We start from the raw sequence: 20,985 nt of genomic DNA, 5'->3' as shown, positions 1-20,985 counted from the left end.
ACAAGTACAAGAGTATGGGTCGATTGATTATCAGCCTGGCCAATTATCAGTTGCAATAATCAGCATTTTTCTCACATTGGAATCAGTGTTTTTTATCTGAATGTCTTAAAATAAGTTTATTTAAACATGCACTCGCTTGGCTCTGATGCAGCAATTATTCCGAAAAGTAACCAGTAACTAAAGCTAATACATTAATGTGGTGAGTAAAAGGTGCAATATTTGCCTCCAAATGTAGCGGAGTAGAAGTATGAAGGACCAGAAAATGGAGATACTCAAAAAAGTAGGAGTACCTTTAAACTGTACTTAACTTGTCTGTCGTTTCATTTAATTATCTATTTGATAAATTGTTTTTGGGCCAGCCCTGACCATTTTGTTCTGTACTGTACTCAATAAAGTTTGTTGAAGAAAAAAAAGGGTGTGTTCAGCGTGACGCAGCCTCTCTCCTCTCTCCATCATCCGGACCGGGCCAGCGTCATTTGTCTGTCACCGCTTTACTCGTGCATGTATCTCTGTACCTCCTGTCAGCGCTAAGCTTCCGTTAATTCAGTCCGTGCAGAAAACTGCAGAAGGTTTGCAGATTTAGTTCAGTCAACTCCGAGCAAACATGGAGGCTTCCTCTGTGTCAGTGTCAGCGTTAAAAGCGTGTTGTGAAAGCTGAGCGTAGGCGCTGTGTCCGGGTCGTGTCCTCGCTCACACCGGACACTTCTGTGGACTTCAACAACCACTTCGGCTGGATTACAGAAAGCTTACAGAGTACAAACACGTCTTCTTGCGTTGCAGTGCATGTGTGATGAGGGCTTTGTGATGGTGGCGCAGTGACACTATCGTAATAATAATTATAACTGTATGACTTGTTATAGTAGGTCAGGCAGTCAAATGTAAATTCTTCTGGCTCGTTGAATCTAAAAGAATGAATTTTACCAGAGGTGGGGGACTCGAGTCACTGGACCTGACTCGAGTCGGACTCGAGTCGCAAATTTGAGGACTTGAGACTTACCGTATACTTGACTAACACTGAGGAAAGACTCGACTTGACTTTGACTTGGCATTCATAACTTGAGACTTGACTAAGACATGGCACAGATGACTCGAAAGTCTTGGCTTTTCTTTCTTTCTTTCTTTCGTTTCGCGCATATTGAGACGTTAGTTTGGTTTTGGTACTTTGCCCTTGCCACTGCCCTCTGCCCTCTGCGTGCAAGCCTGGCAGATGGCGGGCGTGCCAGAGTGGCACTGTGGCTGACAGGATCAGAGGAGGAGGCATGGCGGGAGCTCATCAAATTTGGATTTAAATATTCTTTCTTGCCTGGGTGATTTTAGCCGCCGTCTTGGTTAAAGCGTGTGTGTGTGTGTGTTTCAGATATAGCGTCTTCAGTGCGCACAAAGCCATTATTTTAAATGCATTAAGCGCGCTCACAACCCAATACGACACCGTACCGGCACACATTCGGTGCGACGCACTTTTGTTTTCGTGCACGTCCGCGACGGACCTGCTTCTCCCTCAGGTGTTGTGTCTGTGTCTCTCCTACTGTTTCTCACGGAGCTATGGTCCGAGATGTAGAATGTGTTTTATAGAAGAGAAACACACATTTCAGGACAGAACATGTCCAGTATGGTGCAGTTCCAGGGTTGATATTAATCTAATCTTATTCTTGTTACCGTGGGTTTGAAAAAAAATCTAAAATTGATCAACTATGCAATTACATCACATTAATAACCACCCACTTCTGTTTACTGTGTCTACAGATATGAAGAATACATTCATACGAACTTCTTGTGACCTGCTTGAACTAAGTCATGACTGGACTTGACCTGCTTGAGTAGTAGCATTGACTTCACTTGGGACTTGCACGTATGCGACTTACCCCCACCTCTGAATTTTACTGTTATTATTATTATTATTAGAAACTGGTCACATTTTAATTTCTGACGTTACAAGTAACTAAAACTGTCAAATTAATACAATGCAGTAAAAGGTAGCTACAATAATTCTAAATTTAACTCGTTAGCTAAAGTACAAGCGCCTGTATCATGTAGTTTCCATGTGATAGAAAGCAGCAGCAGTGCAGGATGCTCTCGTGTAACATGAGGGGAAGAGAGATGTGTCTGAGCTGAATACATCACTGAGATGCAGATTTAGTGTTTGATTTAGTTCAATGTTTCAAACATGAGGCATTTCTTCTGACTGTTCTCTGTTTGTGAGGTCATCGTATGAAGGTTCAATCACAAGACAGATTCTAATGGTAAATAAATCTTTGTTTTGTGTTTTTTATTTTATTTTATGTTAATTGTCTGAAGTGATGACTGCAGCAGCAGAGATGCAGAGAGTGCAGCACTACGAAGACTGTGAGGAGGAGCACACACCAGACGCCCCTGGACCTGAACACAGCTATGTGTCCATGAAGAATGACGCTTCAGTGGTGCTTCCGCTTGCTTCAACACGGTCTGCTGATGGAAAGTAAGGATTTAAAAACAGCTAACCAGCTATTTTCAATTGAAATCATCACTGAAAGACACAGTGGGCAGGGTGGAGCAAGTGGACCAAGAGGGTGAAGGTTGAAACTTGACCAATACCAGAAAACATGAAGGCCAAACTGTCATATCTTGAGGGACATTCATATAGGAATGTCCTCTTATTTTAAAAAGTACAATTGATAGGAGTTTAAAGGTTACTTAGCACATAACACAGAAGAGGGCCTTTCTCCTAGTACTACATAAGGATGCTGATAAAGCAGCAATCAGAGGGAAAAGCAGAAACGGAAGGATTTACTGGATGAATTAAAAATATTGAGAAACCAAAGATATGGAACTGAATGGTCTCTATACTTATTAAAGCATTTTGAAAAAACAAAAACAAAAGTTTAATGAAAATGTGTGAGACCAAGTGGAGATTAATGCAAAATTCAGTAAATGAAGGTATTATGAGAATGGACTCAGAGCCCAAAATTTGTAAATATCTACATATTGGCAAGATGCCTCACAGATTAGAAGACATACAGCATTCCTTTGAAAAATACTACAAGGATTGCAACAGACCAGGTGTTGGACTATAAGACAATAATAGGATTTTTGGAGTCACTAGATTTACTGTCAAGTACCAGGAATAGAATATGAACATGGATAATACAATGTCTACCATCCTAAGCCTTGAAAGTGCACTATGCAACTTTATCAGCCTGTCCTCTGTAGAAAAACAGCCGTATAGGTCGACTGCGAAAGCAGCTTATCATAACCCATTTTGACTCTTGTCTTGTGTGTTGAACTTTTAGTAACATCTTGGTATACAGTCCCATATTCATCCACTGTAGGATTTCTAGATGTGCAATGCATTTATTGCCCCACTATAACTCAAAATACTTGCCTGTTCAGCTCTACTGTTAAAACATGTAATGAAAACACGTTTTAAAGTTGACCTACAAAGCTCATGCTAGCTCCTCTTAACAGCTGTTCCACGTATTCAGAGCCCTGTCTCTTTTGTGCGTAAAAGCCTGTCAAAAAGTTGCGTAGTGTACCTTAAATGCCTAAAAGGCTTTTGACTCAGTAAGATTTGACTGCATTTGCATTGACTGCAACATTTAGGCTTTAACAGTGCAGTGATTAGATGTTTGAAATGTTTGTGTACCCCTCCCACTGTCAAAAATAAAATAAATGGCATTCTTGCCAGATCAGTCTCACTTGAAAGTAAAATTCTGACAAGAGTGCCCCTTGAGCCGCGCCCTCTTCACCCTATATATAGAGCAGCATGCAGAGGCACACAGATAAGACATACGATGACATGGAAACAGAATGCAGGATATGTTTGTGAGCAGACGATGTCTTGATGACCCTGACAAACTCACACACGAGTCTCACTAAAGTCTTGTTAGCTTTTCAATTATAAATTAAACTTGCATACCATCAGGGGAGAGAACTCTTCAAATAAAACATTACAGAAATTAAATGTACCTGAAATGTTCCTGAAAATCTGGTTTACAGAATGCTGTGAGTTAAAATTGAAAAGAAATGCACGAGTACTTAGCTTGATGTCATAGGTTAGAGAAGTGAAACCTGCACAGCTGGATGGGAGATATAAGCGGTGGACCTTTTAAAGGTGTTACAGCACATTGCTTAATTTCCTGTGGGTGACAAACCAGATTGCGGCCCCCACTGGAAGAAGTGTGGGGACTCTGTGGCTAATCACTCTCACATATTTTAAGACTGTGCTGTAATTAAGCCCTACTGCCTGGGAGAAGTAGAGAAAAAAATCAGTCCTTGAGATTAATACTGATTTCACTGCAATATATTTCGGTAATATTTAACCAGACTCGGTATGTTCAAATACTGCTCGAAGCCAGTGAAAAAACAAGGCCAGGAAATGTTTCATCAAGGAACCCGAACAAAATTAGAGTGGATGGGGATTGTTATGTACAGAAAGGCCCCCTTTCTCCCCGGAAGGTCCATACGAGAGGTCAAAATCTCCACTGGAAACCGTTTAATAGAAAGAAATTCCACACTGACATTAGTGAGGACATGGGTGATGTCCAGTGTGTTCAGGCAGTAGTTCAGATTAAATCCTATTTTTAACTTGTTTTTCTAGCAGGAATAAACAAGAAATAACTGAACCCAGCTGTGTGTCCGTGAAGAGTGACTGGTCTATGGATCGTCCTATAAACCTCAAAGATGGATGCCACTCTCCTGATCAAAGGTGAGCATTTATCTCAAACTGAAAATTAAAAAAAAGTGACGTGGTGTTGTAATCAGAAGAGTTTGAAGATTTATCTGACCCCTAAAAACTGTACAGGGGTTTTAAATTATTCGCTTTAGTGTTAAGAGTTAGTGTTTGTTCAGGCTATAGTTCAGAATCTACCCTGTTTTTACGTTGTGTTTCTATCAGTAAGGAGGAGGAAAAACCTGAACCCAGCTGTGTGTCCGCCAAGAGTGACTGGTCTATGGATCCTCCTATAAACATCAAACATGGTTGCCACTCTAATGATCAAAGGTAACGATTTACCCTGATACCTTTTTGTTTTAACTGAAAATTAAAACAAAAAGTTGTGTTTTTTTCAGACTCTCAGTGGTCATTCAGACCAAAAACAGCCGTGTGTACAAAAAAAATTAAAGGGTCCATGTTGCTGTGGACGTGTTATTTCAGGTACAGATGAGCAATGCAATCTGAAGGAAGAGATTCAGTCTGAGTAACGAGCTTAATGGTTTATCAGACACCAAAACATTGTAAAGAAACTAAAAGATTTTATCTGCTTTAGTGAGGACATGGCCTGAGTGTGTTCAGCTACAGCTCAGAATCTACCCTGTTTTTATCTCGTGTTTCTACCAGTAAGGAGGAGGAAAAACCTGAACCCAGCTGTGTTTCCGCCAAGAGTGACTGTTCTATGGATCGTCCTATAAACCTCAAAGATGGATGCCACTCTGATGATCAAAGGTGAGGATGGATTTCAAACTGAAAATTAAATGGCATCATGGGAGAGGCTATCGAGGTGTAGTTTGAAAGGTGGTTTTATAAATGTGTGTACTAAGTGTGGAGGTTATTCCACCAATGTGGGACCAGAAGAGAAAAGAGCCATAACAGAGAAAAACTTTGACAGTGCTTGCGTTACCCAATCATTTTTGAGTAGATAGGAGGACCAGGTGGGTTGTCTTCAATGCAGTGGGCAGGTCCAGAAGTAAGAGGACTGGACATGTCCTGGAGTAGACTAAACACTTGATGGGTTAAGGTGTAAAGGTATCACCCAACGGGCCCTCTAGTATGACAACATGAAAGATCTAGGAGGGAGTGGACCCTGTTGATCCAAGAGTAAGAGGACCTTACATCCCAGGAGAGAGACAACTTGTTAGACCCAGGAAGAGGAGGACCTGAGGTGTCAAGGAGCTGGAAGTGTGGTCTGAACAATGTTGTGCCTGAACACATTCAGTGAATGATCGTATATGTACTTGTTAATATTTTGGGCGAACGTGAACTGAACATACTATATGTCTGCCTGATGAACGTTATTGTGAACCCATTCATTCTGGCGTTTGTGAACGGCGCTCTCCCACAGATTAACTTCATTCAAGAGAGTGCCAGATTTCAATAGAGCCTTCCAGGCGAAAAACCCGGCAAAAACACACCGTAAACAGGCCTTAATATGTAGCGGAATAATCACCCAATCTCGCAACACCAGGCACCACAGAGTCGCACCACCGCATTCATTATCAACATGCAAAGCATGGAGGCACAAACAAATGAAGGCAGCAGCACTACCTCAGACTCTGCCTCCACCTTTAGCTCGCCCAAAGCAGATCCTCTACCACCCAAATCACATTTATGGCGTACAGTAGCGGCTCCCAGCCGTAGCTGAACAACCTGGTTTTGCAGTATATTGTCGGAGACTTGCAGTTTTAGTGTTAAAACTGATAAAATAATTGCTGTCTGTGGTTCTATATGGGCTGTGGCAATAATTTTGAAAAGTAATAGCTCGCAGCAACAAATTGAAAAAAAAGAACTATGAACTAGTTAATTTTTTTAACTGGGAACTTAGTTAAAAATTTTGAGTTATGAGCTATGAACTGAACTAGTTGATTTTAAAATTTGCAAACTGAACTTTGAAGTAGTTCATGTAGAAAGTGAACTTTCCCAACACTGGGTCTAAAAGGTTCTGTATGCCTTGATCCAGGGCACTTCAGCTGTTTTCAGAAATGGAGGGAGAGGTGTGTGGAGATGTTGATGAGACCTGTGTGAAATAAACCAAACTAACTCTAACCCAGCTTAGTGAAAAACACAACAGGGAGTCATCTCATTCACTGTTCACATCCAAATATCAATTAATGGATCTCTACCTTGTGGTTGTGTGAGCAGACATAATGTGAGCTAATTCCAAACGACTCCTCCATAGAGTTGATCAGGAGAGCTCAGAGGCTCGCATTGGTCCGTTTGTCCAGCAGCTTCAAACACCCCAGGACTCCATATTTACGGTCTGTACATGAACAACAATTACTTTTTAACCTATTCTGTTCAACATGGACCTGATCTTTGGCTCCATAGTTTATGTTTGATTGTGTCATTCATGTAAACTTTTCCAGCTTCTGGAGGAAAAGATTGTAACTTTTGTGAGGAACGAACTGAAGACAATCAAGAAGGTTCTGAGTCTACATTACCCGGAATGCTTAGAGAGTCAGAGGGAGGATGAGGAGATGTTGGATGGTGAGGAGGATGATGAAAGGCGAAGCAAAGAGGCATTCCTGAAGATCACACTGCACTTCCTGAGGAGAATGAAACAGCTGGAGTTGGCTAACTATCTGGAGAGCAGTAAGAGGATTTCATTAAAGAGCTAACTCACTTTATTATAGAGATATTATGAAATTGTTGTGCTCATTCTTTGAGGCAGTGAAATGTTAAAATATTTTCTTATGTGTTCATGCAGGTTATCCGGTTTCAGTTTCTTTCCAGCATAAACTTAAATCCAACCTGAAGACAAAGTTCCAGTGTGTGTTTGAAGGGATTGCGAAAGCAGGAAACCCAGCCTTTCTGAATCAGATCTACACAGAGCTCTACATCACAGAGGGAGGGACTGGAGAGGTAAATGATGAACACGAGGTCAGACAGATTGAAACAGCTTCCAGGAGAACAGACAGACCAGAAACAGTAATCAGACACGAAAACATCTTTAAACCTTTACCTGGAAAAGACGAACCAATCAGAACCGTGATGACAAAGGGAGTGGCTGGCATCGGGAAAACAGTCTTAACACAGAAGTTCACTCTGGACTGGGCTGAAGACAAAGCCAACAAAGACATACAGTTCACATTTCCATTAACTTTCAGAGAGCTGAATGTACTGAAAGATAAAAAGTTTAGCTTAGTGGAACTTATCCATTACTTCTTTCCTGAAGCCAAAGAAGCAGGAATCTGCGGGTTCAAAGACTTCCAAGTTGTGTTCATCTTTGACGGTCTGGATGAGTGTCGACTTCCTCTGGACTTCCACAACACTGAGATTCTGAATGATGTTACAAAGTCCACCTCAGTGGATGTTCTGCTGACAAACCTCATCAAGGGGAAACTGCTTCCCTCAGCTCACCTCTGGATAACCACACGACCCGCTGCAGCCAATCAGATCCCTCCTCAATGCGTAGACATGGTGACAGAGGTCCGAGGGTTCACTGACCCACAGAAGGAGGAGTACTTCAAGAAGAGATTCAGAGACAAGAAGCAGGCCAGCAGAATCATCTCCCACATCAAGACATCACGTAGCCTCCACATCATGTGCCACATCCCAGTCTTCTGCTGGATCACTGCTACAGTTCTGGAGGATATGTTGAAAACCAAAGATGAAGGGGAGCTTCCCAAGACCCTGACTGAGATGTATATCCACTTCCTGGTGGCTCAGTCCAAACAGAAGAACATTAAGTACGATGGAGGAACTGAGACAGATCCACACTGGACTCTAGAAAGCAGGGAGATGATCAAGTCTCTGGGAAAACTTGCTTTTGAGCAGCTGCAGAAAGGCAACTTGATCTTCTATGAATCAGACCTGACAGTGTGTGGCATTGATATCAGAGCAGCATCAAACTCTGGAGTATTCACTCAGATCTTTAAAGAGGAGAGAGGGCTGTACCAGGACAAGGTGTACTGCTTTGTCCATCTGACTGTTCAGGAGTTCCTGGCTGCTCTTCATGTCCATTGGACATTCATGAACTCTGGTGTCAACCTAATGTCAGAAGAACAACCAACTTCACAGAGCTCTGAGACTAGAAGAGGTGTATCTCCAGTGATGCACCTTTACCAGAGTGCTGTGGACAAGGCCTTAGAGAGTCCAAATGGACACTTGGATTTGTTACTCCGCTTCCTCCTGGGCCTGTCACTTCAGACCAATCAGACCCTCCTACGTGGGCTGCTGTCACAGGCAGAAGGTAGCTCTCAGGCCAATCAGGAAACAACCCAGTACATTAAGAAGAAGCTCAATGAGAATCCAACTCCAGAGAAAAGCATCAATTTATTTTACTGTCTGAATGAGCTTAAGGATCGTTCTCTAGTGGAAGAGATCCAACGTTACCTTAAGTCAGGAAGTCTCTCCACAGATAACCTCACTCCTGCTCAGTGGTCAGCTCTGGTTTTCATCTTACTGTGTTCAGAAAAAGATCTAGATGTGTTTGACCTGAAGAAATACTCCGCTTCAGAAGAGGCTCTTCTGAAGCTGCTGCCAGTGGTGAAAGCCTCCAACAAAGCTCTGTAAGTACAGAGATAATCAGATTTGTTTGTCACATTTTAAATTGTCTGCAGTATTTTCAACAGAAAAGAAAATACCTTACTACTTTTGTACTTGTTTTTTATTTTTATTCTTACTGTATCCTTAGACTGAATGGCTGTAACCTCTCAGAGAGAAGCTGTAAAGCTCTGTCCTCAGTTCTGAGCTCCCAGTCCTGTAGTCTGAGAGAGCTGGACCTGAGTAACAACAACCTGCGCGATTCAGGAGTCAAGCAGCTGTCTCTTGGACTGAAGAGTCCGCACTGTACACTGGAAACTCTCAGGTCAGGAATCATTAACCTGTTCAATTTCCCTTTACAGAAATTCCTGGCCTAAGTCAGGTCGTTGCTCTATGAATTACTTTCCACAAATATGACCAGCTGCTGCTATTGGATTTTTTTCCAGAGAGGAATTTCAGAGTGTTTTTATACAAAAAAAGAGCTTTAAAAAAATTCCTATTTTGTTTGTGTCCAACCAGTGTGGATTGATAGAGCTCAACACTCACTGAAAATTGTGTCTGATATTAGTATAGGGACAGAGCTCTCACTTTGGTTGTACTAGAATTGGATTGCTTGTAGCAATGGCCATGATACCCCATACTCCCACAGTGCACCCCACAGGATTCTAGTCGTGAGTCCTCAAGAACATGTAGACAGGATGGTCAAACTCCCACAATACCTTAAATTTACCAGGTCTGCCCAGCAGCCTCCCCCGCCAGTGGAACAAGCGCAGAAGTCAATACCAAAACACTATTGGTACCCCAATCACCCCCTCCATTTCTCTGTTGTTGCACAAGTGAGTGATGAAGTTTTTATTGTTTTTTTTGGTCGTTATGGCTTTATTGACAGTAGAGCTGAAGAGGGTGACAGGAAACAGGGTGAGAGAGAGGGGGAGTGACATGCAGCGAAGGGACCCAAACCCAGGTCCGCTGCAGAGCCTCAGCACATGGGACGCCCACTCTACCAACTGAGCTAAACGGCGCCCCTTGAGTGATGAAGTTTAACAGTGGAACAGTTGGTTCTTACTTATGTGCTTGCCAAAGCTGCAGCCCTTCTGGCCTTGACATACCTGTCTGCTGCTTCAGTAGATACCTGGCCGAAATGCCTCCTTCTTAATCTTGACAGCTTCCTTCACTGCAAGTGTCCATAAGCTGTTTCTGAGGTTGTCGCTATAACAGGCACCAACAATTTTCTGATCACAACTTCTTCCAGCTGCTTTTACAAAGTGAAGTACCACTCCATCTCCTGCACCACATCAGCATCCCCATCTGCTAGAGGTGCCATTTCATGTTCTTTCATGTCCAGGACCAGTCTGCAATAAGATCAGATCTACCTTTATCAATTCCCTGTAGGGCTAATTAAAGCATGTCTAGGCCACTGTCTGCCAGCTGCATTACATATCTTGCGATCCCAATCCCTATTACTGCGGTGATTTGGTCACCGCAGCCCCACAGTTCAAGACCTTCCACCAGACGCCAGCTGGCGAGCTCCCCTCTCAGGTCTGGTGAGGTCTCAGGAGGGGGCCCTGGGGCCCTTTTTCCAGGCAAAGTGCTGCAGCTTCTTGCTGCTGATGGTTGCAGGGAGTAGCATTGAGCAGTAGGAGATTTTCACTGAATGATATCTCAGAAATGTCCCAGTCTCACTGTATCATGGTATACGTTAATACTTAGTCATTATTATTATCATCAGTTACAATGACCTTGAAAGGAATGAAAATACACCGTACACCGAATAATAACCGTTGATTATGAAACCACGGTAGACCTTGAAACCCACTCCAGCAGGGGGCCAGTCACCTCAGTGTATACGCCCATTGAGCAGGTTCCATTGAAATGTCTGGCAGAGTATCTTGGAACACTGTATTCAGGTCTCATGAAAAACTCCTTGGAACAGGAAGATTACAGCTTGTTTTTTTAGCATCACAGTGACAGTGACAGGACTGTAACCCAGTGGTTATGTGGTAAACTGCCCTTATTCCTCCCTTGTTTATAACAACCTCACACACTGGACAATCATTAGAACCTAGTGAGAGAGTTAGAGATGTGTTTACATCAGGGCAAAAATACTGGTGGATGGTAAATGTGTGTCATTTACCTCTGTGGTGTGTTGGAGGTTTTTTATGTTTCTCCACTGGTATTCAGTACAGCAGCAACCCTTCAGCCCTCACCCTCAGATTTTGTCTCATTTTTTTTCTTTGTGTGTTTGCAGGCTTTCAGGCTGTCTGATCACAGAGAGAGGCTGTGCTTCTCTGGTCTCAGCGCTGAGCTCCAACCCTTCCCATCTGAGAGAGCTGGACCTGAGCTACAATAATCCAGGAGACTCAGCAATTAAGATGCTGTCTGCTGGACTAGAAGATCTCCAGAGACTGGACACTCTCAGGTATGCAGATGCCTCAGGGTGACCCTTAGAAACCATGCTGACCTCAAACAACCAGAACTGATGTGGGAACTGTGTCCCACATCGGATAAGAGAATCAATAAGAGAAAGAAGAATTAAGGAATCCGTAACCAGGATGTACCAAAACAGGAAGGAAAGGTGATAGTGATTGGAGCATCTTCTTGTTTTAAGAATAGGGCAGTGGTGTATCCTAAGGAATTCATGGGCATCATGGTGGGTTGACATGCGTCAGTGTTTTAAACATGCAGTCTCATAGGCTCATATCAAATGATGGTGTGGGATGTTTTGATGCATGTCTTATGCCATATGCCAGCTGTGCTATAGTCCACAAATTACTGTGAGATGACAAAGGAACAAACAGTTAGGGAAAAGGAATGGTCACGAAACAATAACTTCTTTTTTTCCTGGATCAGTCATCCCATTTTTAAAGGGAATTGGTTTGTACTTCATTTTAGTTTGCTTCCGATTGACCACTGAGAGTTCCCTTGCTGATAGGAGCAGATTTAACACAGTAACTACAGGTGACAGTCAGCCACGTGAGCTCAATGAAGAATCAACAGCTTGTTTCACTGCCCCCTAGTGGAAAAATATGTTGATGGTGGGCTGGCTGACTGACTGGTAGAATAAATGGAATCTGAAAAATTGTGATCGTCATTATAATACTGACAATTCATTATTTCAAGAATAAGTTTACATAAGTTGTAGTCATGGGCCAATAAGAACATTTTCTGTGTTGATAGAGGGTTTGCTGGACTGACCTCTCTCCTCTTTTCAGGCTGGAGCCCAGTGGAGCCCAGTGGCTGAGACCAGCTCTGAAGAAGTGTGAGTGTTTTTTTAATTTGATCAGTGAAAAAAAGCAGCACGCATTCAGCCATTTTTTAAACTGTGACAGGACTCATTCAAATCTCTGTTGTCAATACTCATCAAACTTTCAATAGATTAACAGGTAATAGATTAATACAGCAAGTATATTATGTATTTTTCTCTCAGATTCCTGTGAACTCAAACTCGACACAAACACGGTACACAGAAGGATCATGCTGTCTGACAACAACAGGAAGGTGATGCATGTGGAGGAGGTTCGGTCATATGAAGATCATCCAGACAGATTTGACTACTTTCCTCAGGTGCTGAGCAGCGAGGGGCTGACTGGTCGCTGTTACTGGGAGGTGGAGTGGAGTGGAGAGGTTTATGTATCTGTGACTTACAGAGGAATCAGAAGAAAAGGAAACAGTGATGAATGTGTGTTTGGAAGGAACGATCAGTCCTGGAGTCTGACCTGCTCTAATGGTCGTTACTACGTCTGGCACAATAACAATGGCACATCCATCACCACCTCCTCCTTCGCCTCCTCCTCTGACAGAGTAGCGGTGTATTTGGACTGTCCTGGTGGCACTCTGTCCTACTACAGAGTCTCCTCTGACACACTGATCCACCTCCACACCTTCAACACCACATTCACTGAAGCTCTTTATGCTGGGTTCAGGTTCTATTCTAAAAGGTCTGGTTCAACAGTATCTCTGTGTTCTCTGTAGAAGGAAGAGTATCCTTCTGTTAGAGAATCTCTCTCACTGCTGAACAGATATTTTTGCTTCAACTTTGCACATTTTAGTAGCTATAGAATAAGAACACCATCAGCCTTTGCATTGCTTCCCTATGAACCTCATTTATATTATGCTATTTGGACTGCTACTGGGCACAACCAAAGACTCGTGCACCAGACACATGAAGCAGTTCCTTGTTCTGTGGACTAAAATAAAAAGGAAGAGAAAAAGACATGTTTTTGTCTTGTCATGTCATTATAGGCTAAGATATAGAATATATAGGTATATTGTGTTCCCTAAGACTAAGCCTATTATGTATTATTATTATTATATAAAAAAATGTTCAAAGTAACTAAGAAGTAGTGTAATAAGTAATTTATTACATTATGCAGACAGTAATCTTGTAATTGCATTTTGAATGTAACTGGCCCAACATGTGTTTGAATACATGTAAAACTGCCAAATAGAATTTTGTGTACTGCAGCATGATGAGATGCGACTAAAAAATTAGAAAACAAACATTCATTTGGTGAGCACAGAACACATTAAAGGGATATTCCGGTGTAAGTTGATTCCATGGTCTAAATCACTGTGAAACTGTGTTATACTCCCTCTCGAGAGCTCAAGTTAGCAGACCGCTAATTTGCGTAGTTTTATCAACCTCAGAAACGACCGCACGACAACAGTACACTGCAGTAAATGGATCCAAATATAAACCACCACCAAAAAGCGACAAATAATGCTCAGAACAGCACCAAACTTCAGCAACAGTACAAATAGGATCTCAGCACATAGTCCGGGGGATCTAACCTCCGCTAGCTTAGCTAGGGAAGCTATTGGGAAGCTAAAAACAGATTTCAACTCTCCTCCATCAGCTTCCGGGTCGGGGAAGTCCCGACTCGACGATTACCATAGACCATGGATTAAATTTACACCGGAATATCCCTTTAAGCTGTTTCACAGTCCATGGTTTTATCAAGCACAATGATGTGACAACATTATAATGCACAACCATGTACACTGTTCAACACAATATCAACTTTTAATATTGACTTTTCAGTCAAAGAAATGTTTGACTTGAAACATTGTTTGAATGTATTTGATTACCGTAAGCAATAATTTGGCTATAACCATGAAAAAACTTTAGCTTTAGCATCAGTGTTAGTCAGTTTTGCTGTGTGTATATATGTTTCACATGCCACCCATTTTTTAGGTACTTTAAAGACAGTTCTTATAATAAAAACTGCTTTAATTACAGGTCCCCTATGCAGCCAGTGTCAGAGGCCAACCATATAAAAAAATCTGTGACAAAAAGTGCTGAAGTTTAAAGCTGGCTATAAAGTCTAACATGGCTTGAAGTTTAAAACCTCTCATATATGATTTAAAAACAATAAATATCAGTGCATAATATTTACATTGTTATAATAATAAATACTGGTCTATATCAGGATACAGGTCTAGATTTCCCTGTCAAAAGAGATTTTTACTCAGACAGAACAACAAAAACACTAGACATCAACATAACCTCCAGCTTCTCTCTCTCGATAGTCTTCATGTCGACTGGAAGCAGGGAGATTGTCAACCTAAGGAGAGGACAGTGTTTTCAGGAGAGGCTGAACACCGGCCCGCTGTCCTCTCACTCCAACAGCACAAACGTTGACTTTTCCAGTGGCATTTATATCCAGCGTAAAATCTGCTGGCTGTATTAAGACTGGGTGATTGTTTGATATCTTCTCTTGTTCTTTATACTTTATTTACTTGTTGGTTCTTTTTGTTTCTTGTTTGTCCAGTTTTCTGATCTCACACATTGGGCAGGTCTCTATCTGGCTGTATTTTCCTGTCAGAAAGAAACAATTCATCAATGAGATATTGGTAAAAAAAAAAAACTCTATAGAGTAATAACTAAGTTCAAAGTGGAGTCGGTAAATAATTGTGGTAAGTTAATTATTATATTTGTATAATAGAATTATATTTTATTTAAGTCCAACATAGTTGTTGACTGTTCATGGTCATATTTGTCTACAACATTGTTTTGGACTTCAACATGAAAGTCTTCAGTGTCTTTCTCTGTTTCATTGCATAATGAAATCAGTACATAAAAGCATAGTCATTTATTCATTTAGTGCTGCATGTGGAAGATGACTGACACTAATTTGGTTTGGCTTTGGAAAAATATTTATGGAAGCATAGACAGGGTTTGTATGGGTGCTGGTAATCCTTAAAAAATCTTAAAATTGTACTGTGGTGATTTCTCTGTTTTTGGATAAAGTCCTTGAAATTGTAACTGCATTACTTTTAAAATACCTTGCTATTTGACTGAATAGTTCACTTTTTGGATAAAGAAATGATAATACCCAGGATCACTTGCCACACCAATCCATAGACAACTGTCTTGGATATCGGCCTGACAGGAAACAACTTACAGCAGGTGTTTACACACAGGTGAGACAGCTTGCTGGGAGTGAATGAACATACTCGTGTTTGGTTAGGGCGGCCTTGTCGCAGGTGACCTCGGTGAGCTGCCCCCCCTCCTTAGTCTGAACCCCCGCTGTACTGCTTCTCAGAGTGGATATACGTATCAGCTTCACTTGTCTGTACACACACACACACATACACAATGGTTAGAAATATGATGACAAGACAGAAAAATTATCCATTGTGTGAAAATATTAATACTAATTCCTACATACGCATTAGTGGTCCTCTCTCCTTTATCAAGCAATTTCAGACCCTGGACTTTGTATCCAAAGATTTTCACAGCAATGAACATGAGCAGGCCACACTGATTTCTGTAGAAGCAGGTGGCGTCTATGACCAGGAACACCACCAGGAAGCTGACCATGACGATGACAATCATGGTGCCTTCGGTCATACTGCGACTGCTCACTTTGAGGGAAAGATGAGAGGGTCAAGATCTGCTAAATAAAATTTTTAAAATGGGATATTACATTTGTGTCAGCATTCCTAACTCGCATTGAAACCACATTTTCAGGCTGACAAGCACAAGTGTATGGTGTTGGGAGGAAGGGGGCACAAACCAGGCTGTTCTGTTTTGACCCCTGACCCCAAACACAGTTTTTTAAGGGAGATAGAGTCGGTAGTGGGTGACAACTGCATCTCCTTCCACTCAGCACCTTCTTTATCCTGAGAGAGCATAAGAGAGGAGTGAAGGATGACAGTTAGACAACAGAAAAGACCAAAGAAGAGTCATTCACATGCACAGACCGACTCACACTGTCTCCTACCTGTCTGCATCCTATGGTGAAGTTCTGCAGAGGATTTCCACCATCTGTTTAACAGGGATAGAGAAGGAGTTATGCTTTGCCTTTTTCTCATCAACCAATAAACCTTGACTGTCTGATGCACCTGCAGACAGAAGACAGAGAGAATGATAAGAACTGATGACCATGAACAATGATAACTGATAATTTTATACTGAATACAGTCGCGGCTAACAGTTGTAAAGAACATGTATATCATGGCAGTCGTGAGTAAGAATGATTTCTACAACACAAATTTTTCTGGGATACAATGAGTGGAACATAAACTATTCTGCCACAAAAAACTGTTTGGTTCTGAAAATCGATGTTATAGGATGTGACAGGCTTCTGGTAGTCCTATGGCTTAACTTTTATCCACTCCTCTTGACAGAACCTGTGGAGTTAAACTAAATTTGGTGGCTTACTGGCACAGACTTGTTTGTTCAGCACGATCCAAATGTTCTTGATGGGGTTCAAGTCAGGACTTCAGCAAGGCAATACCTTAACCACTTTTGATGTGTGTTTGGGATCATTGTCCTGTTGGAACTCCAAGCAGCACCCAAGGGCCCAATCTTCTCGGAATTTGGAAATAATCCTCCCTCTTCATTATTGCATAAACTTTCTGTGGAGCACCAGATCCACTGGCAGCAAAAAAGCCCCACAGCAAAATACTACCACCACCATGCTCAGCAGAAGGTATGGTGTTCTTGTGGTTAAATGCCTCACCTTCTCTCCTCAAAACGTATCGCTAGTCATTGTTGCCAACACAGACACACGCTCACCCACGGACACACTCCGTTGCTCTGCACAACAGCAACCATCTCACTAAAATGTAAAGAAAGGCTGAGCAACACAAGTCCCAGAGTCTTTATAGCACTATAGAGAACTGAACCAACCGAAAACATAAAGCATTATGGTAGCACTGCTCTCAGCTATCTTGTTGGTTGCCGTGCAGACGTATTCTCCATGGTCGGCTCTGGTCACAGATCTTATAGTCAGCTGGCTGCGGTCTGAGTTAAAGTGATGACGTGAAGGATCAATCGAGTTTGGCCTGGGGGAAGGAAATGCAGACCAAAATACACATTGAGTGATGTTGTGGAGATGTTATTCAAGTGGATTAAAAAAAGAACATGAAGCCATCCAGGTGTTTGCAGACACAACTTAGAGAAGAGAGAAGAGAAGAAAAGAGGCCAGAACAGGGAGAGATGATTGACAAAGCTGATGGGTACAATTCTATGGAATTAGACTTGTGCCAAAACTGCAAACAAAAAGTCAGGGAGCGCAAATGAGACAGAGCTGCAGAGAGACTGCAAAGCTGAGAGTCAACGCAAAAGTCTGAACGGAGAGAGAGAAGCAGAGGGAACCGTAAACAAAATAATGCATTATTAGAAGAGTAAAAGACCAATACTTTACACTATTTGACAAATTATTTGATTTCAAGTTATAAGTTTTATATTCCTATTTTTGTTGACATTTAAGAAGTTTTGTTTGTTTCTTTTGGCACAAATCTAAGTCCATACATTTCTCTTCATCCACTCGCTGGTACACAGACAAGACAGTATGCACTAGTACATATATCTACACAAAAGGACAGCATTGTTGCTGATGAGAGATAGTCCTTAGCTAAAGCTGTTATGAGAAGCAGTGTAATATTTATCCATGACATCCAAATCAATGAAAGCAATGAACTGCACTGAAAAAGCAACACAGTGAAGAATAATGTGCTGTTCTGAACAGATTTATTGGGATACTAAAAGTCAGGACTTATAGTGATATGTGTCGACCTCTTCAGTCATTTTGGTCTGAGGATGTGTTGGAAAAATCTACATACTGATGCAAAATTCTCATTTTTCAAATAAATTTGTGGGGATAGTTAAAAGCAACAACAATTCCTTACAAGTCAGGACTTACATGGTCCAGTTGATGTTGGGTTGTGGATGACCATCCACCAAACACACCAAGGTAGTGTTAGTTTCCGGTTCTGCCCAAACTTTTTTCTCTTTTTCTTTGAACTGCACAGTAGGAGGGGCTGCGGGAAGGAATGTGTTATGGCAAATTTATACTTCTTTTACACTTCAAACTTGTCTAAGTAAAAAACAAAATGTCTTTGTCAATCAATGTGCCTAACCATATCAGGTTTTAAACCCCTGGCCATTTCATTTAATCTTGATGTGAAAAGATACTGACCATTAACAACTACAGACACAGAGAGCAATTTAGAGATGGGCCTTCCTTTGATCTGGGCTCGACACTCATATGTCCCAGCATCCTCTCTTTTCACCTTTTTAATAAGGAGTTTGTTATCACGCAGCTGACGCATATGGCTTCCCGCTGGAGTGAGAGAAAAAGGCAGACAGTGAGAGACAGAGAGAGAGAAACATAAAAACAGTCAAAGTTGTGTTTCCAGATAAAAATCTGTTGTTCAGCCATTTTACTACAGACCTTTACAAAGCACACTGCAAAGCTCCCTTTGCACTGCCATTTGGATGCTTGTATAAACCCAACCAAGTACATTTGTTGTATACCAATAATATTAGTTATAACAGACGCAAATCTAAAGCACATTTATGCAGGATGACCTGATAGGTAAAAAGAAGGCAGTCACTTAAATACAAACTATATTACTGTAAAGGTGACCTGATGGACATATTTACAATCCTGGTTATAAAGAACTGAACCAGGGTCCTACCGTGAGAAGGGATTTCCTGCTTGTCTTTCAACCACTTAACATCCACAGCTGGCTGGCCGGTCACCAGACATGGCACCTCACCGTCTGTGCCCTCCAGAAACTCGTGGTAGGTGGTGGTTTGGCCAAATGATGGACCCTCTGACAAAAGAGGAGAAGATTAAGTTGACTATTTTGCCTGCAACAAAATGGGTAATTTCATCAAATTAAACAGGGTTTTGGTTAATAATATAAAAACACATTTTATTTTCTACCTGAATAAAAGATCTGTTGGACTGGACAGGTTCAGCAACAACTGATCAAACAAGTATGTGATGCAGCCGGTTGTTACGTACCGTAAACATACAGCTGCATCTCTGTTTCATCAGTGTGTCCACTGTTGAACTTACAATGACAGGTATACCTGCCCGCATCCTGCATCGTGGCCTTCTTAATGATCATTTTGGAAGCTGCTCCATCTACCTTTAACACCTTTTCTTCATCATTGATTTCTTTGCCGTCCTTGAACCACGTTATTTCTCCCTCTGCCCCAGCTTGGACAAGAAAGGACCAGAGAGGAGAGGACAAGAGAAGCAAAGGAGGGAGAGAAAGTGTAAACATAACTGTGGAGGCCTTGAGGTTCAAACTGAAACATTTCATTTCCATTGCCAAGTTACATTACCTATCAAGTCAAATGAATATGACTCACCATTACACGAAACTATGATTTCCTCTCCCACCAGAACATCTGGGTTAATGCTTATGCTGTGATTCCTTGCATCTGGAGGAGGAGAGGAGAAGCTTCTTATTTTTCTTTTGCACCTATTTCATCTTTTAAAAAAGGCATTTTAGAACCACACCTACACGCACATACTAAAATTCTAGCCTAATATCGCACATGTTGGTCAACTAAAAACATTTTTGCTACAAGGATTTCATGGTCTACAACATTGGTCTGTACTACTGTTTTGAGCAACATGCGCACATTTCAAACCTGAAAATGATAGTAGAACTGATAGTTCTCCATACCGTACGTGTTCCTTACAGATTTAAATTGACAAGACAGATTTACTGCAGCATCTGCCTCACAACCATTCCATATCCATTTGAGAGCCACGGTGATCATTACTTTGTCATTTTAAACATTAAAAAATGGAGTGACATACTGTTACTCAACATGCATCCCATGCTTTGCTTTGAAAATGTTGGTTCATCTCTCTACATCATGTCAATAAACCGTAAAAGTAAGTAAAACAAATAAATGGCAACTTTAATTGGAATTGTATAGCCCACAGAATGTATAGACCATCTTGAACTGTTAGAGGGAAAACCTCTGAAGAAAGATGACAGCTCTTTATAGGAGTTTGTGTGTGTGTGTGTTTTAATTTTTAAGATTTTGTAACAAAAAGTGACAGATATTTGTTTGCAATTTGTATATTCGTTATTGACGGCCAGCACTCCAAAATAAACTACTCACAGTCTCATTATTTCAGCCATGCAGAATTTATCAAACTGTGTTTCTTGCTAAAATCTTAATAATGTCAATGGATCTTACCTGTGCCGTACATCAACAGCAGCAGCAGCAGCAAGGCTGTCCTGAGGATCAGAGCTGATTGGTTCATGTTCACCTGGCTGCTGATTGACAATTTTATGACTTCGAGTCGAAGCTCCGCAGTTAGTCTGTCGAGTCTGAGTGTTTTGGTTTTCCAGTCAACACAGCTGGACAGAAAGCTTCAATGCCTGTCTCATAAAGTTTACAAACTCAACTTAAATCTGCTGAACTCAAAGAAACCTCAAATATGTGCAACTGAAACCTGTTTCCATCCACCGAACATAACTATGAAAGGGAGAGAGTCCGTGTCAGAGGTTTTCTAGGGCCACGGCGGAGATGAGAGGAAATGAGAAAG

General features: G+C 41.5%; 2 protein-coding genes across 3 annotated transcripts; one reads left to right on the top strand and one right to left on the bottom strand.

Annotated features, from left to right (window-relative positions):
• Positions 1-421: 421 nt before the first annotated feature.
• On the top strand, positions 422-13,720 carry LOC115568028 (protein NLRC3-like). The gene is made up of 12 exons (XM_030395065.1): positions 422-753; positions 2,296-2,455; positions 4,574-4,681; positions 4,871-4,975; positions 5,312-5,416; positions 6,867-6,945; positions 7,054-7,279; positions 7,395-9,198; positions 9,324-9,497; positions 11,421-11,591; positions 12,385-12,431; positions 12,600-13,720. Coding segments are annotated over exons 1-12 (3,525 nt in total). The 5' UTR covers positions 422-752; the 3' UTR covers positions 13,145-13,720.
• A 449-nt stretch (positions 13,721-14,169) lies between these two features.
• Positions 14,170-20,985, bottom strand: LOC115568030 (neural cell adhesion molecule 1-like). 2 transcript variants are annotated; one of them, XM_030395069.1, is made up of 12 exons: positions 20,634-20,985; positions 19,788-19,859; positions 19,435-19,632; positions 19,103-19,240; positions 18,601-18,744; positions 18,325-18,442; positions 17,310-17,464; positions 16,399-16,442; positions 16,192-16,297; positions 15,844-16,039; positions 15,629-15,745; positions 14,170-14,990 (listed from the first exon to the last, which is right to left on the bottom strand). In XM_030395069.1, the coding sequence occupies exons 1-12, from the start codon at positions 20,698-20,700 to the stop codon at positions 14,954-14,956; spliced, it is 1,392 nt and encodes a 463-aa protein (XP_030250929.1). In that variant the 5' UTR covers positions 20,701-20,985; the 3' UTR covers positions 14,170-14,953. The 2 variants fall into 2 exon arrangements, with proteins under 2 accessions (XP_030250929.1, XP_030250928.1); XM_030395068.1 differs by having other exon boundaries at positions 14,170-15,745.

Source organism: Sparus aurata, chromosome 17 (genome assembly GCF_900880675.1).
Source record: "Sparus aurata chromosome 17, fSpaAur1.1, whole genome shotgun sequence".
In the NCBI taxonomy this organism is placed as follows: Eukaryota; Metazoa; Chordata; class Actinopteri; order Spariformes; family Sparidae; genus Sparus; species Sparus aurata.
This window is presented reverse-complemented; position numbering and strand designations above follow the sequence as displayed.

Coding starts and splice junctions, on each gene's coding strand:
- LOC115568028 (XM_030395065.1), top strand. Junction 4,682..4,870: donor TGCCACTCTCCTGATCAAAG/GTGAGCATTTAT, acceptor TGTTTCTATCAG/TAAGGAGGAGGAAAAACCTG. Junction 7,280..7,394: donor GGCTAACTATCTGGAGAGCA/GTAAGAGGATTT, acceptor GTGTTCATGCAG/GTTATCCGGTTTCAGTTTCT.
- LOC115568030 (XM_030395068.1), bottom strand. CDS start 20,700: ATGAACCAATCAGCTCTGATCCTCAGGACAGCCTTGCTGCTGCTGCTG. Junction 18,745..19,102: donor GCAGGAAATCCCTTCTCACG/GTAGGACCCTGG, acceptor CTCTCACTCCAG/CGGGAAGCCATATGCGTCAG. Junction 16,040..16,191: donor GGTCAAAACAGAACAGCCTG/GTTTGTGCCCCC, acceptor TTTCCCTCAAAG/TGAGCAGTCGCAGTATGACC.